This window comes from Cololabis saira, chromosome 11, assembly GCF_033807715.1.
Source record: "Cololabis saira isolate AMF1-May2022 chromosome 11, fColSai1.1, whole genome shotgun sequence".
NCBI classification, from domain to species: domain Eukaryota; kingdom Metazoa; phylum Chordata; class Actinopteri; order Beloniformes; family Belonidae; genus Cololabis; species Cololabis saira.
This window is the reverse complement of record NC_084597.1, coordinates 29,054,878-29,071,083: the sequence shown is the minus strand read 5'-3', so window position 1 is coordinate 29,071,083 and position 16,206 is coordinate 29,054,878. Positions and strand designations below refer to the sequence as shown.

General features: G+C 36.8%; 1 protein-coding gene across 1 annotated transcript in view; it reads right to left on the bottom strand.

The window, feature by feature from the left end:
• Positions 1–2,073: 2,073 nt before the first annotated feature.
• Positions 2,074–16,206, bottom strand: part of si:ch211-282j22.3 (ER degradation-enhancing alpha-mannosidase-like protein 3) — a 14,998-nt gene continuing 865 nt past the window's right edge. The window contains exons 2-20 of the mRNA XM_061734308.1: positions 16,203–16,206; positions 14,520–14,620; positions 14,059–14,098; positions 13,789–13,901; positions 13,520–13,673; positions 13,148–13,282; positions 12,816–12,921; positions 10,805–10,902; positions 10,515–10,640; positions 10,311–10,394; positions 9,975–10,058; positions 9,746–9,870; positions 9,475–9,640; positions 9,107–9,264; positions 8,908–9,025; positions 7,332–7,505; positions 6,276–6,441; positions 5,950–6,141; positions 2,074–5,013 (exon numbers count right to left, since the gene is read on the bottom strand). The exon at positions 16,203–16,206 is cut by the window's right edge and continues 42 nt beyond it. Of these exons, the coding sequence (XP_061590292.1) occupies positions 4,748–5,013; positions 5,950–6,141; positions 6,276–6,441; positions 7,332–7,505; positions 8,908–9,025; positions 9,107–9,264; positions 9,475–9,640; positions 9,746–9,870; positions 9,975–10,058; positions 10,311–10,394; positions 10,515–10,640; positions 10,805–10,902; positions 12,816–12,921; positions 13,148–13,282; positions 13,520–13,673; positions 13,789–13,901; positions 14,059–14,098; positions 14,520–14,620; positions 16,203–16,206 (2,410 nt within the window). The 3' untranslated portion in view covers positions 2,074–4,747. The remainder of the gene's footprint in view (positions 5,014–5,949; positions 6,142–6,275; positions 6,442–7,331; positions 7,506–8,907; positions 9,026–9,106; positions 9,265–9,474; positions 9,641–9,745; positions 9,871–9,974; positions 10,059–10,310; positions 10,395–10,514; positions 10,641–10,804; positions 10,903–12,815; positions 12,922–13,147; positions 13,283–13,519; positions 13,674–13,788; positions 13,902–14,058; positions 14,099–14,519; positions 14,621–16,202) is intronic.

Genomic DNA, 16,206 nt, shown 5'->3' with positions numbered 1-16,206 from the left:
TTTTCTACTTATTTCAAGTGAAAATCTTCTTGAAACAGGTGAAAATTGATTTTTCCAGTGATGAGTTGTTTTAAGTGTAATGAGATTTTTTTACTAAAATTAGACATTTTAACTAAAAATAAGACAAATATTCTTGTTACGATTTTGAGTTTTTGCAGTGATCCATTTTACTTATCCTGTGAAGGACAGAGTCATATTGATAAGTTCAGAAAAGTGTTTTTATGTTTGTGTTTGGATGTATTTGATGTAAGCCCAGTGGATATTTAAAGCTTACAGAAGGCTGCATTTAACTGCTGCTATGTCATTCCTGCAGTATTTCTGCAGGTGTTTTGGTCAGTGTTATTATTTGTAATATATTATATTTTTTGTAATCAGCACAAATTATCTGTCCCCATATGATAAAATCCACCATCCCCCCTGACCTTTTTTTTACAACTCAAGTACTGACCATAACTGTGTTAAAACATGATCAGTTAGTTTAAACAACTTGTTTAGGGCTCCATATTTCATCCATATATCAATTGATCGTGCATAAAGTAGTCCCATAGGATAAAAGGAAGATGGTGAGAAGAATTTGAGATGAGTAGACACTACATGCCCAAAACCCTTAAAATTATGATTTACGAATATAACAGTTAAGTAAGTAGTGACACACACTGTTGGCTGTTTAGGACAAATAAACAAGAAAGGTAAGCACAATAAATGATTCCCTGTGCAGTATTTTTTGGCGAGCCTTTACCAATTTATGGCATGGTATGAGTTGCATATTGGCAAAAAATTAAAAATTAAAATCACGTTGGTGTCCCCCCCAATCCTGACATCGGATCTGCACCCCTGGGTAGGTTAACAGTTTTACGTTCACCGACTCATATAACAAATTATTTTGCAAAATGAGAGAAGTTTTATAAAGACAAATAGTCATTATATAGGCACAGCTGATGTTAAAGTAAATCTATTCAGAGCCTATTGTACACCTCTTTACACAGCTCACCTTTGGTGTAATTATACCACCAAAGCCAAGCTAAAGAAGTTGCAGGTAGCATATAATGATGCGTTCAGGATCCTCCTTAAGCTTCCAAGATAGACAAGTGCAAGCACTTTATTTGTTAATTGTTATGTCCCCACTTTCCATGCTCTGCTGAGGAATTTTATGTTTAAATTTATGTGTCGACTCCATGAGTCAGAAAATGGTCTAATAACTGCACTCACTAACATCAAACGGAGTGATACAAGGTACACATCTGGACTATGGAAACATTGGAACAGATGTTTGCATGTATTTTAATGTGTGACCTGTATTTTTTATGTATTTTTATGTATTTTATATGGAACCTTTTGAGTCTGTAATAAAGTATTCATTCATATAGGGTAGTCTACTCATCTACAGAGGATAGAGTTAACTCTGAAGCTAACTCCTCATCGTTCATTCATTCATGGAAAGAACAAATGACCCTTTCGATGACCACATTCCGAGGTGAGGATGTCAGATTCAACATCATAGAGCAGTCAAGTGGACTAACTAAAAGTTTATTTGATGAATACCAATAAACATCACTGAAAGTTTACTGTTTTATTTTTGTCTTCTATAACATAACCATATGGCGCTTTTACATCCGAGATATATCGCGGACCCTGAATGCAACTGTTTACTCGCGATTAGAGTGAGCGACGTAGTGGTACGCATGACGTCATAACGCATGACGTTTCATTACGCTGGTTCACACCATAGAGATCCAAGCCATGATTAAAATTACGTTTTTAAGAAGTCAACCCCTCATTTACTAATTCTTCTGTTTATTTCTTGTTACCAATTAATGTCTCATTAAGCAATATGGATTCATATTAGACTAATTAATTAACATGGATAGAAATCGGAGATGTTTTTTTTCTTTTCTGTTATCTCAAAGCTGAATGTGATGTGAAGAGTGAACACATTTGGTCTGAATGCTTTTTCATAGACGATCTAAGAAAAAAACAACACACGAAAAAAGAACACCCATACAAACACATTATGCTATTTAATGTCATTAAGAATAAAAAAAACAACATTTTTTGACAGTCAAAAAAGCATGACCATTTTCCTGTTCATTCACCATAGCAATATTATCTCTGGGAGCACTTTTCAATCTAAAATCACCAGAAAATGTGTTTATTTACATTACAGTGAAAATTATAGAACACCACACTGTAAACCATCCATGAAAAAAGTAGCCCACTGTACAAATAAAAACTGGGGGGGAAAAATCTATAGAAGTCAAAGTAATATCCTCAAAACATTAACCTCCTGGCTTTGTCCCTGTGACAGATATGCTTTGGTGTAAGTAGAATATTAACACAGAAGCATTTGTCTAGAACAGTTGGTTTCTGGTTTTCACTTGGTGTATGGTTTTATTAGTCAATTCAAATTTGTGGGCTGGTTTTGTCATTTCTCTAAGCTTCGCCATTGCCATTCATTTAAGTCATCATAAATGTCATCACTCTCGTCATTGCACTTGTTCTGAACTGGCAAAAAATCGTGCAAGGTCTGCCTCATGTTTTTGATAAAATGAGTCAGTGTGACTCCTTCTAGGACAAGGCCATGATGAGCATTACAGTAACTTTCTAATGGACTGAAAAAAAAAAACTTGCACACTTTCCCTGAAAATGTCAGCTAAAGAGTGTGTGTAAAGAGAGGAAATAAATGCATAATTTCACTGCTTCTGCAGTTTTTACACAAAAAAAGAAAGAAAGTTTGAATGAAATACCAAAATTGGCACTGCATACTGGTTAGGTTGTTCTTTTGAAGAACTTAAAAATATGAATATGGCTGATGACAAAGGATAATTAAATATATATCAGCATAGCTTTTCAGATGCTATTAAAATATAACCTAGTTAAAATAGAAAGTTGTCTTGGCAGACACAGCACTGTTGACTAAAAAAAAAAAAAATCATTGCAAAACTTTAAATACAGTAACAAAATAAAAGGTGAAAGCCATGATTTTGAATTTATTGACAATACTGCCTCTACTCATATCCCAAATGAAGATGTCACACATCCATTTTGGCACTTTTTGACCTGTAGCCACTAACAACATCAGAGTACAGCTGAAATAATTAATAAATAGCATAAACATATTAAAAAGAATCTTAGTTTAAAAAGTATCTTAGTTTACATGGACCTTTTCTGAGCATGAACATCAATGTACTCAGTCCCGAGGTATAAAGGTTGCCAATGCCTAATTAAAAGGCCTACAAAAGATAAAATATTATGGATTAAGACTTAAAATAGATTAGCAGCATCAAGAAAAGTCTATTTTACAAACGAGCATTGACACGAGTTCCTTTCACACTCGTTCATTTCTGTTCCGCATACTGTAGTTAATAAAAATTCTGAATAAAAAAAAATACATTTAAAAGAAAAAAGCCAACCCATTATTAGAAGGAATAAAGAGTGAATTAGAAACAACTGATGAAGTAATAAAACCTTGTTTTGAATTTCTACAAAAAGTAATTACAGTTACTAAAGCCAGTTTTAACCTGTGCACAGTGTGAAAGAGAAACTAGTAACCAATTCAGTCAAGTCTTAACAAATGGGAATCAAACACATTCAGGACATATTTAAAAATGACTGTGGGAACAGGCCTTTCCAATTTGTTAGCACATTTGGGACCAAAAGTCTGGGTGTACACCAGAAAACCTATGGGGACTGAACATTACAGAGTGTTACAATTACAATTACAGCCACAAGAATTACAAAGTTTCTGCAGCCATCAGAATAATCTGATGGGTTGCGCATGGAATAAAACCAAGCTCAAGATAGTTGGTGTCAGGAAAAAGCTTTGATTCTCCTTGTTCCACAGCCTAATCTTCAAGATATGAGTAATTGCAGATGAGTACCCTGTTATTTGTGAAGGTCGAACTGCATTTCAGAGAACTGATTGGTTGATCCTCTTTTCTCCCCCATTTCTTACATGACAGGGTTTATCTAAAAACACTTACATTTTTAATTGAAATGCATTGTTAGGTTTTACACTTATTACAGACCTTGTACACAAGCCAACATGTGCAGATTACAGCAAACAGAAAATGCAAAACAAGTGCACACGCACACACACACACACGCACACAAAAAATCCTATCTTCAAATAGGTCAGATTTGCAAATTGTATTCATTCTTAAAATTCCCTGAAGTTGCGTACTAATTTAAAATAAAATCAACGTTTCAAACTAGTCACATTCTTCCCTCTTCTTCTACCAACATCATGTAACTGAGAAGTCAGGGTAGTTAACACCACCTACTGGCCAGTTAGTTCATTTCTTAATATTCAAAACAGTACTTGAAGTTATAGGTGCAATCTACTGTTGATGAAGAATAAATTGCACTGCATACAAAATGCAGCACAGTGCATTGGTAAATTTAAACTTGGCCTGTAGTGTTGTTAACTGTTACAAGCCACATTTAAATTTAAGTAGCAGCATCTTATCCTTCTTAGCCTACAGTTTTGGCCTTTGACTACCTAGTTTGGTTTCACATAGAACAGAACCTCCAGTTTCTCATGAACATGGAGCCACCGTCAGGCCTAACTCGTGACTAGTTGTGAGCAAGGCTGTGCTGCTCCTGGACTCTCTTCCCTCAGTTGTAAACATGCAGGCAGTTTAGGCTTTCATGTGTTGTAGGGCAGTGAGGGAGATCCGAGGCACGTGCCACTCAGAAACTTCCAGGGAACCAGTGTTAGGACAAACGGCTGCTTCAGGACTCGGAGTGGTCAAGGAATCGTCTCTGGTTCAAGCTTAGAGTTTGTGGTATGAAATGAGTCTGTTGAACATGGTTCAGTTCTATCATCGTCTATTGGATGTGGGCAGACCTGCTGCTGCTGGGATTGTTTTCCATCGAACTCTTCTTCCCCCTCTTCTTTAAAAAGCACCTCTTCATTCCTCAAGACAAATTCAAGGGCAGATCCTATAGCATCTACCAGGTCCCCCTCCTCTGTTACACGGAGCTTTATGTTCATGCTCATGGGTTTTTCTTTATCTGGAGAGTGAAGACAAGACCAGACAATAAAATCTGTCAGTGCAATAAGAATGTAGACAGGACATTCATTTGAGGAATATTCAACACTTGATTTAATTTTAGACCCAGCCTTTAGTGAAGTTAATCCTGAGTAATCAGTGCAAGTCTGACTGCTGAGATGAGGCAACAAGATACATAAAATATACAGGATACAGCTTTTATATTTTCAATTACATATGTAAACAGCATAAATGTGTTAAAAAGAACAAAAAAAGGGAAGCAATCCCATCCTGCCTTTCACTTATCCCTGATAAAAAAAAAAAAAAAACAACATTAATGTTAAAATAGTTTACCGTATTTTCTGGACTATAAGCCGCTACTTTTTTCATAGGTTTTGAACCATGCGGCTTATACAAAGGTGCGGCTATTCTGTGGATTTTTCTTCCACCGCTCGGGGCGCTCTAACCGGAATTAGAATCAAAACTAAGACAAAATAAATGCAAAGGAGAATACACTACTTTTTCTTTAGCAGATAGAAGTAGGTAGAAGCAGATTTCAAACAGATAAATAGATAAATAAATAGGGGTTATTTTCTCTTGGTTCTGTCCCGTTTTAATCAGCAAAGTTGCTGCCGTGTTAAAAGACACTTTTAGGAAAGATCTATTTAGGTAAAAACATGTACATCATTTACAGTTCAAAATAATTCTGTACATGTTGTAAATATCTAATCTAACAACAAATATCTGCGGCTTGCATATCTTTTTTTTAAATAGAGCAGATGCAGCTTATATGCAGGTGCGGCTTATAGTCCAGAAAATACAGTAAATGGGCAGGCTGATGACAACCTCTTGAAAAACTGTACTTTCAGTACTTTATCAGTAGTTGTTGATAACGACAGAAACTCCAAATACCATCAGCTCTTCTTTAATGTTCCCCCTGCTGGTTCTTGGTTCTTACCGTGCCCAAGTTGCCTCTCCTTTGGCAGCAACAATACATCTACATTGTGATGTTCCTCCAGGGCAGCTGTGAGCACAGCACCCTCCCGGTGGAACAGGAAGACTAAAGGCAAGGTGATGTCGTCAGTGGAGTCGCCATCTCCAACCATCTGGAAAAGGGGGGTTTCCTCACTGTTACTTCCCTCAAGATGGTCTGCGGGAACAGGGCAATATTTAAAAGTATTTAGTTTCTATGAAATGCAGACGTTTTAGCATTTGGCATTTGTTATTCAATTATAAGAAGTATAGTAGAGAAAAAATTAAATAAATCACAGTCACGATCCTCACCTATAAAAATGACTCCTATGGCTCCTGCTTGTTGGAGCCAATGAGCCTTTGCACCGAACATACAATCCCCACGTAGTGCCAGGACGATGCGGCCCTCAAGTTCCTCTGCATTATTTACAGGCCCACATGCAGTATAGGGGGAAGCCTTCGCAATGGTGCCTTTAACCTGTTATGGAGGCTTTTGTTTTAGTGAGTTTTTATGTCTAAGATTGAGATTATAAGTATGTGAAACAAATGCTTCCAATGAGATAAAGATGAAAACCGGTAAACTTTTATAGAACACAGGTAGTCACTAGGGCTGGGCGATATGGACCAAAAGTCATATCTCGATATTTTCTAGCTGAATGGCGATACTCGATATATATCGATATTTTTTCTGTGCCATAATTGGGGTTTCCCCCAAAGCATTATAGCATAGCATCTCTGTTAGCTTCATTTTTTTCTGAGGCAAACCCTTAAAAAAACATTCAGTTTTAATACAAAGCCTCGTGCCAAATGTCACACAGGTTCCTTTATTAACAGAGGTCTGCACAATATCAAAATGTATAAAACAAATAAAATAAAAATAAACTGCCTGCATATATAGAATAAAAATGCTTCTTGAATAAAATAAAACAAATATCCCTTTCCTGCATAACAATTAAATTAAAATACACTTTGCAATTAATACAATGTAGACAGTAACAGGCAGACTTTTCCACTGAGGTTGACAGTTGTGCAAATAACAAAACATTTGTGCAAATCTCAAATAAATCATTCAAGTCAATTTGCCACAAAATAAGCTATATCAAAATCATAAAAAAATATATATATATTTTTTTTTTTTAATCGATATAAAGGATATTGTCTCGTACAATATCGCGTTTGAAAATATATCGATATATATTAAAATCTCGATATATCGCCCAGCCCTAGTAGTCACATCAACTTAAGAGGGGTGGGTTTCCGCCTCTATAATCCTGATACTTTGCTTTCATCATAATAGCATGAATCTTTTTCTTTTTCATTAAACCTCCTTTAGCTTTAATTTTGATACCATGTGGAGTTTTATCTCACCCCATGTTCTTGTTTGGTGAGGTCCATCCCAAATTTGGCAGGTCCTGCTGTTAACGCCGTCCTCCCAAGGAACGGGGGCGATATGAGCTGAACAACATGGGGCACCACCACCTCCTCCTCTGACGTCTGCCTTACCTCTGCTACAAGCTTTACCCGGTACACTCCTTTATGATCCTGTAGGGAAGTGTATTTTGAAAACAGATATCAACAACAATTGCTGGTCATTTGAATTCATTATTTTACCTTAATATCATTTTTAATTTGCAATTCAGGTACTTTAGGACACTTCTTGTCTCCCTTCACCCCTATGAAACTATGATAGCAGCAGTAGTATTATAGTGGATGCCAAGCTTGCAAATCCAACACAAACTCTCATTTTCATATCTTCTTCTACTTAAGCAAACTATGGACGACAGCCAAAATAAGAACGAAACAATCTTAGCTTGGCTGAGATCTGAGAGGTAGATGCAGATTGTTATGCTGTTAGAGGACACCATGGGATTTCAGGTAAATCTCCCCAAAAGCATCCCAGTGATGGTAAATGTTTATCTCCTAACTAGGGATGGGCGGTATGGACTAAAAAATGTATCACGATAATTTCTGGCATTTATCCCGATAACCATAAAAATGACGATAAAAAAAATACCAATTCAACTCCACCTTTTTAACTATAGATCTATCTCTCTCTCAGATCCACCATGTTTGTTACACAAAAACGTCATCAACGGGAATTTATCCTTCTTTCTTTCTTTCTTTCTTTCTTTCTTTCTTTCTTTCTTTCTTTCTTCCTTCTTTCCTCCTGCTCTCTCCTTCCTTCTTCCCTTCCTCTTTTCTCCCTTCCTTCCTCCTTTCCTTGTTTTCTTTCTTCCTTCTCCCCTTTCTTTCCTCCTTCCTTCCTTCCTTCCTTCCTTCCTTCCTTCCTTCCTTCCTTCCTTCCTTCCTTCCTTCCTTCCTTCCTTCCTTCCTTCCTTCCTTCCTTCCTTCCTTCCTTCCTTCTTTTTTCCCTTCCTTCCTTCCTTCTTTCCTCCTGCTCTCTTCCTTCCTTCTTCCCTTCGTCTTTTGTCCCTTCCTTCCTCCTTTCCTTGTTTTCTTTCTTCCTTCTCCCCTTTCTTTCCTTCCTTCCTTCCTTCCTTCCTTCCTTCCTTCCTTCCTTCCTTCCTTCCTTCCTTCCTTCCTTCCTTCCTTCCTTCCTTCCTTCCTTCCTTCCTTCCTTCCTTCCTTCCTTCCTTCCTTCCTTCCTTCCTTCCTTCCTTCCTTCCTTCCAAAAATCAGCTTTACACAAAAACGTCATCAACGGGAATTTATTGTTTTTACCGCGAGATGACAAATTCTTATCGTGAGGAATTTTTTTGACGGTTTATCGTGAACGGTAAAATATCGCCCATTCCTACTCCTAACCCAGCTGGCCATCTTTCTTTAACCTAATAATATAGTCAGTCTATTTCAGCCTTGTGCATTTCACATAAACATGGTTATTGTGAGTCTCTGTGACTCAACCTTGTACTCACAACCTCTGCTGAAGAGATTCAGCTCTTTCATTAATTTGATCCAAGTGCAGTACAAATGTCTAACTTACCTTCTGCCTTCTGATACCTCCTAAAGGGACATCATTTACTGAAGTCAGAGAGATGCCCATGCTTTTTAGGAACTCCACCGGTTCCATGCCATTATCATGAAATGGTAGTTCAATTTCTCTGTCAAATATAAACACACTCAATTACAAATCACATGCAATTACAGCAGAAGAATTAGAAGTCTCTTACAATTAGCCTCACCTGAGGGGTAGAGGCTGAAAGGCTCGTCCCACCCCAGTGAGGTACTTATAGCTGTCCCTGATAGTTTTGGCATATGAGGGGTTGTTGGGGAACAATGTCTCTGTGCTGGGACAGGAATGCGTAAACAGGTCTTCTTCTGGAGACACATTAACAGGCCGCTGGAGCACAGGACACACAGTTAAATGTAATAATCCAATGGACACAATGGTTTAACATGTCATGCACATTAAAATATTGTAAAGATTCATCACATGAAGAAACTAATCACATTAAAAGAAAAATCCTTAAGGTGTGTGCAAAGAAGACATCAAGTTTTCTAAATCAGAGAAGAGTGAGAGAGATGTTTGTGTTAAAGTGAGAGCTCTCACCGTATAATTGCCCTGACAGGGAACTCGAGTGGTGGAGAGGGAAACAGGCAACAGGTGAGCTTCTGTGGTGAAGATGTAGTCATCAATATCGATTGACAGATGGTTCTTCTCCGAAAACAGCAAGTAAAGGTATTTAAACATCTCTGCCAGAAAAAACGAGTCCATCCTGTACAAAGACACATTCAAAGACCCAGACAGAAACAAGTCATCATCATGTAAAACAATGCCTTAGTTTAGTGGTGTTTGAAATAGAGAGTGTACCACACAGCACCTGTCTTCATGAGTCCCAGTGCGGACGTCCTGCACAGCAGCAAACCCACAAGGCACCCTGGCATAGGCATTTAGCTTTTCCACTATGGACTGTCCCACTCTGAGGTAGTATGGGTCACCAGTGGCCTACACAGAGAAAAATACAACCTTGACTCCGGCTATTACAAATATATATATATTTTTTAACCAACCTAAAGAGATGGTTTTTTTTTAACACTAAGGTTTTTCACCTTGTAGAGGTAATAGGTGCTTTCTGCAAACTCTGGTCTCAATAGGTGTTGGCCCCAGTGAACCCTGAACTCTGTAGTGAAAGCCTGCATAGAGATTAACAAAGGAAGAAAATTAAAATTAGTGACACTTGAACAGATTTTGCAAAAAAAAAACAACCAAAAAACACAACAGTGTTGTTTTAACACATCATGACTTCTACTCCCATATGTAAAACTGTACAGCATTACATATTCTAAAGACAAACTTCAAATGTTTTAGTACAATTATTCAGGAACATTTTACCTTTGTTAATTATATAGTATTAAATAAGGAAACAAATATTTAGGCTTCTTTACCTCTGGAAGGAACTTGTGCTGTTTGGTGACTTGGTAAAGCATCTCGTGAGTTTCAATCGCTGGTTTCAAATCTCCTCTCAAAACCTATGTGAGCAATGAATAAATCTCCTTTTAAAAATAAGTTCAGCCATATATATCCCTTCTGTTATATCCAGTTGTAGTAAATGTAACTAGTGTAGGGCCTCGTTAAGCCTAACATTTGACCTGTAATCCAGGGAAGAATGCCAGCAGAGAGTCCATCCAGCTCCGCACGCTCACAGTGGGATTGTGCATGTGTACGTTGAGCAGCAGAGGAGGTTGACTGATGTACTTCATAATGGCACTGTAGTGCTGTCACAGACAAACCCCATGACAACTGTATAAGTCATTACTGAAATGTGTCTTCAACTGAAATAGCTCCAACATAAACTCTTTGTGGCACAGCACGGCATGTGCCACAATGGTGTTGAAGCAGCAAATATGATGCACACTTAATGATGATGTTCAAAACTCACAATGTTGAATCTTTCCAGAAAAACATTGTCTCCGAGAAGAATGTAGGCTTTCATCAGATATTCATAGTAAGAATCAATTCCAGCACCAACTCCACTTTCTGCAATCACAAATGTGAAAGGACTGTCAAGTTAAATTCATGCGGTTCTAGGGCTGTTCGATTTTGCCCAAAAATAAAATCTCGATTTTTTTCTCTCAAAATACGATTTTCGATTACAATTACGATTATTTTGTGAATTGACAAAAGGCAAAGAAATGATTTCAAATATGCTGTTTTTTTACTGAACATTTGCCCCATTGGGCTTTAAGTGCAAACTTTGCTCTTATTAAACCAAAAATGAATGAATAAAGTGCAAAACTCTGTAAAATAAGTTGAAAAAAGTTTTAAAAAATATAATAAAATATAAAGTTTTATCTCTGAAAAAAAAATCAGCAAATCAGCACTTGCAAACATACAGTAAGTTATATTTCCAATTAAATAAAACAAGACATTTTCTAATTAAACTAAACTGGGTCTTTGCATGCTAAATAATAATGCAACCCATGAAGGAGGTAGAGGTGTGTAATGTCAGTCATTACATTTGCTATTTACATTTGCAAGTTTTTTGCAAGGAACACGAGCCGGTCTACCGCATCTGGCTTGAGGGATGCCCGGTGGCATGTTACAACGCCCCCTCCTACACTAAAGAGCCTCTCCGGTGGGGCACTTGTCGCAGGTATTGAGAGGTATTTCCATCAATCATTAATATGTGTGCAGACAAGGTAAAAAAAAAAGAAAAAAAAAGTGAAAAATCGATTTTACGAGTTTCATGTTTTAACATTGTTCTAATTACATAATCGCGATTACGATTTAAAATCGATTAATCGAACAGCCCTATGCGGTTCCATTATCCACGTTTAAATTTAGTTTAATTTAAGTTTAATTCAGACACACACAGAGAATCATGTTCAAATAGTACATAGCTATAAGTTAACAGTGTGTGAATCAGGCCTCCGGAGAGGCTATTGAAAGCCAATAGAGGGAGCCTGGATACATACAATTACACTATACTTATGATAACAACACAACACAAACACATCACACATTCAACACAAAATCCCTACACAGCACAGATTATGTCACCTCTGACCAATCAGTTACAGGTCCTACAAGTTGTCTCAGGTATATGAACAAAGCAGTTTGTTCTTTAAACAGCTTTTTTTAAAAGGTGGAGATGAATGTCATGGCTTTTAAGCTCTCATCGAGCTCGTTTCAGATCTGTGGGCCCCTACAAGCAAAGGTTTGACTGGTGATTTTAATGAGATCGGTATGCAGCATCAGAATCACACGAATTAAAAACACCGGTCCAAGCTTTGGTCTCTAGGCTTTCACATAGCTACATCAGAGTTCTTTCATTCAATACATTACTAGTTATCTTACAATTTGGTGATGCTGGTTGTAGTACATAGTTAAGAAACATCACAACAGAAAAATGGTCTGATATTTCAGACATGACCACACCAGTCTCCATCTTGGTATTTTGGATATTTGTAACAATATCGTCAATGATAGAGCTTGAGGAGTGTGTTACTGTGGTGTAAGTATTTAAGGTCGGAAAGAAGGAGGAGTGTAGGATGTTGTTAAAATCATTTTTAGTTGCATAGTCTAGTTTGAGATGTCTATGTTAAATTTCCCAAGGAGGATACAACTAATGTTTTTTCCTGTTCAATAAATATAAGATTTCATCTAACTTATTCATGAAAACAATAGGGTTTGAATCTAGTGAACCATAAATTACTCCAATGATACGATTCTTACCCTTATCCATGTTAATGTTAATGAAAAGTGAATCAGTTTGATCGTCATCCAGGCCCAGGTCATCACAAACACTGGCCTGGAGACTGGGATGTACATACGTGCATACACCTCCACTTGTTCTCCCCAGTCTATTTTTGTGATAAAATGCGTTATCTCTTGGTTTATATCTCGACTTTACCAAGGTTTGACACTTCTGTAAAGTGGAATTGTCTCACCTCTCCGGACCCATTCAGCATTGTGGATATTGATGACAGTCCCCACCAAGTCACTTCCTTTCTGTCTCCTCTCCCAGAGGACATCCAGAGCCTTCCTTGCATGTTCCTGTTAAATATCAATATGATATATAATTAAAATAATTAAAATGTTTGTAGTAAAACCCATGCCATATGCCATGACTGCAACCCTCATCAACTGCCATCAGCTAAAACCAGCTACAATTTCAAATATGAGGTATTCTTCATACATCAATCATTACACATGACACACTGAAAAGAAGCAAGAATGATAAACAGTTTAAAAACAAACTGTAATTAGAGGATAGTAATACCTCAAACACAGACTCTCCTGAGAGTCTGCTGAGGGCGGCAAATTCCAGGATCATTGTTCCTGCACATGCTGTACAGGTGTCTGATTCAGTGCCTGTTCGTGAAAGTGGGTTTTGGATCCCATATCGAAGATTCACCTGATGAATAAAAACAAACAAACCAAACGAAATATAAAATATAAAATACTGGAGGTTGACTAAACTCAAAATGATCAAAGTTACTTGAAAAACTCATGAAAGTTAAGTGATCACACATTAGGTGTGTATGTACCTATACTGTGATAAGGCCCATTCATAAAAATGAAACAGCTGTCCCCCATTTTCTGTAAGACTATGCAACTAGAATAAAATCTGTGACTTCTAACAACAGCATACCTTAGGATAGGGAAGGCCACTTGTGGTGTTGAAGGCAGGAAGCAATCGATGGCCCAGATCTATCGCCATGTGTAAAAGCTCATCGCGATACCACAGCAGCCTCTCCCCGCGCTGCCGTAGCATGTCAGCCATAATGTGGCCACCCAGAAGTCCACTAGAAAGATGTTATCGTTCCAAATATTTCAGGTAAATAGGGTGTTAAAGTAAAATCGAAAGCTATTATTGATGTGTGTAAAATACAAAATATTTATGTCACGTTGGTTACTTACCCCAAAACTCTGATGTTTGTTTCAAACACTGAAACCACCACATCATTATCCAAGCGTACGTCTTTTACAACCTTTTTCACGGCATCCTCAAACTCATCATGCTTGTTTAACACCTATGTACACACACAAACATTGCATTTTTTATTTTGTGTGAAAAGCGCTTAACAAATAAAGTTTGATTTGATTTGAAGGTAGACGAAATGCTCAAAATCTAAGCAAAGCAAACTCCTCTTCACCAAGTAGAATGTGAATAACTAAGAATGTACTCACTACCAGGGTATCCAGGGTATCAATCAGAGTAAGAGAGAACCTAGAGAAAAATAGCACAAATGTTATGACATAGTGAGAGTTAGCACAGCACAGTGAAGCCATGTATCTATAAAAATAGCTAGCATCTAAAATGTTATCTATGTCTAGCCACCTGCCTGCAACTGCAAAGCAAACAAAAATGATGGAGTTCCTTTGAAGACACAAAATAATCTTATCTGCCAGTCACATTCCCTTTGAATTAAGAAAGAATTGTATTCTGTAACAAAGTTGAATATAAATTGGAAAAAAACTGCTTTAAAAAATAGACAGACTTCAGAAAAAAAGCATATGGTTTTGATCTGAACTCACAGAAACTGATTAAGATTAAAAGGTCACCTTTGCCTCAGGGAACTTCACTGATGCAACTGTAAAACCTTACTAGATGTTTTGTGGCTTTAAATATCTGTGGAAAATGAACTTACTTCCCTAAGGAGTCGTCTATGTCCCCTCTGTTAGGCTCTTGTCCACGGACCCTCCCTCTACAGCTCAGAGGCATCAGCTCGTCCGCTGGATAGGCATATTTCTGCAACAGAAACATCTCCCATTAGGCCTGCCAAAATTATTACATAATCACCTGATTATCATTACTTAAGTTGACTGCAGTCAGAAACATAATAGTTAATATCATTGCCACTGTCAGTCTCTATAAAGAAGATTAAAATGAAAAGAAAAAAAACATCATCATTTTTCACAGTTAAAGATTTAACTCGCAGTCTCTCAGTGTCATCCTCATTTCTCATGCTACAAGCTAATGATTTAAGAAGCCTCCATCTGTTTATCCCAAGGCGCTTAACAGCATATATTTGGACAACATTTCACTGGGCAGCTATAGACATTAATGTCATTTATTTGGTTAAAATGCCTTACAGCTCAAGAGTGTTGTGAGCACATCTTGCTTGTAAATCAAATGAAAAGTGTGTCAGTCAAAAGCAGTAGTATCATCCCTTTACTATAACCTCCTCATCCTGTTCAAGGTTGGTGGGGGACTGTTTGCAGTCCCAGCTGTTATAGGCTGAGAAATGGGTACAATTAAAAAAGAAGTGGAAAATAGCATACACACACAAATCTACACTACTGCTCCCATAAATGTTTCCAAGCCTACAAAGACAGAAACAGTAGCCATCTTTAAATCTATGCTGTGAAGATTTCTTAACAAAGGACATTTATATTTTTCAAATGCCCCAGTGATAAGTGCCAATAACTTCCTCTACTTTTTCTTAAAATTAATGACTATTATCAATCTTACTATGAAAGAAGCACTAAATGACAATGACTAAAATAACACCTGCATCATAAGTGGAAGGAACTTGAACTTTTTATCATACTCGTTCTAATATGCGTCACACATTTTTAACTATTGCAAAAACCCATCATCAGTAGAGTAAAACTAACCCGTCTCACGGTCTAAATGAAAAATAACTGTTGGAAAATAACTTCCATCTCTGTAGTTCAGTCAACTGCAACTTGGATTTTAAAAAGTAATAATTTTAGATAAAAAAATAAATAAATAAATAATAATAATAATAATTTTAGATTAAAAAAAGCAGACACACACAAATATACACTACTGCTCCCATAAATGTTTCCAAGCCTACAAAGACAGAAGCAGTAGCCATTTTTAAATCTTTGTAATATTAATACATACTGGAAAATAATGTGCAATATCATTCACTGCAACGTGCAATTATGTAAATATCCGTCTGTTATCTTATTTTATATACCAGTATTTATTATTATTATTATTATTATTATTATTATTATTATTATTATTATTATTATTATTATTATTATTATTTTATATACCAGTACTGTTTTAAGTGTGTCATACTCTGATATTATTATTGTATTATTATTATTTCTATTGATGCCTCTTGTTTTGCACTATCCCCTTTGCTGCTGTACACTGCAAATTTCCCCGCTGTGGGACTAATAAAGGAATATCTTATCTTATCTTATCTTAATAAAAAAAAATATATAAATCACCTTCCAACCAAAAAGATCATTATGCCCAACCAGTCACTTATTCCTACATCCTCCAAACTGATGCAAATTGGCAAACAAAAAGGCTGTGGTAATTACAAACATTGCATCAGTGAATACTTTACCATG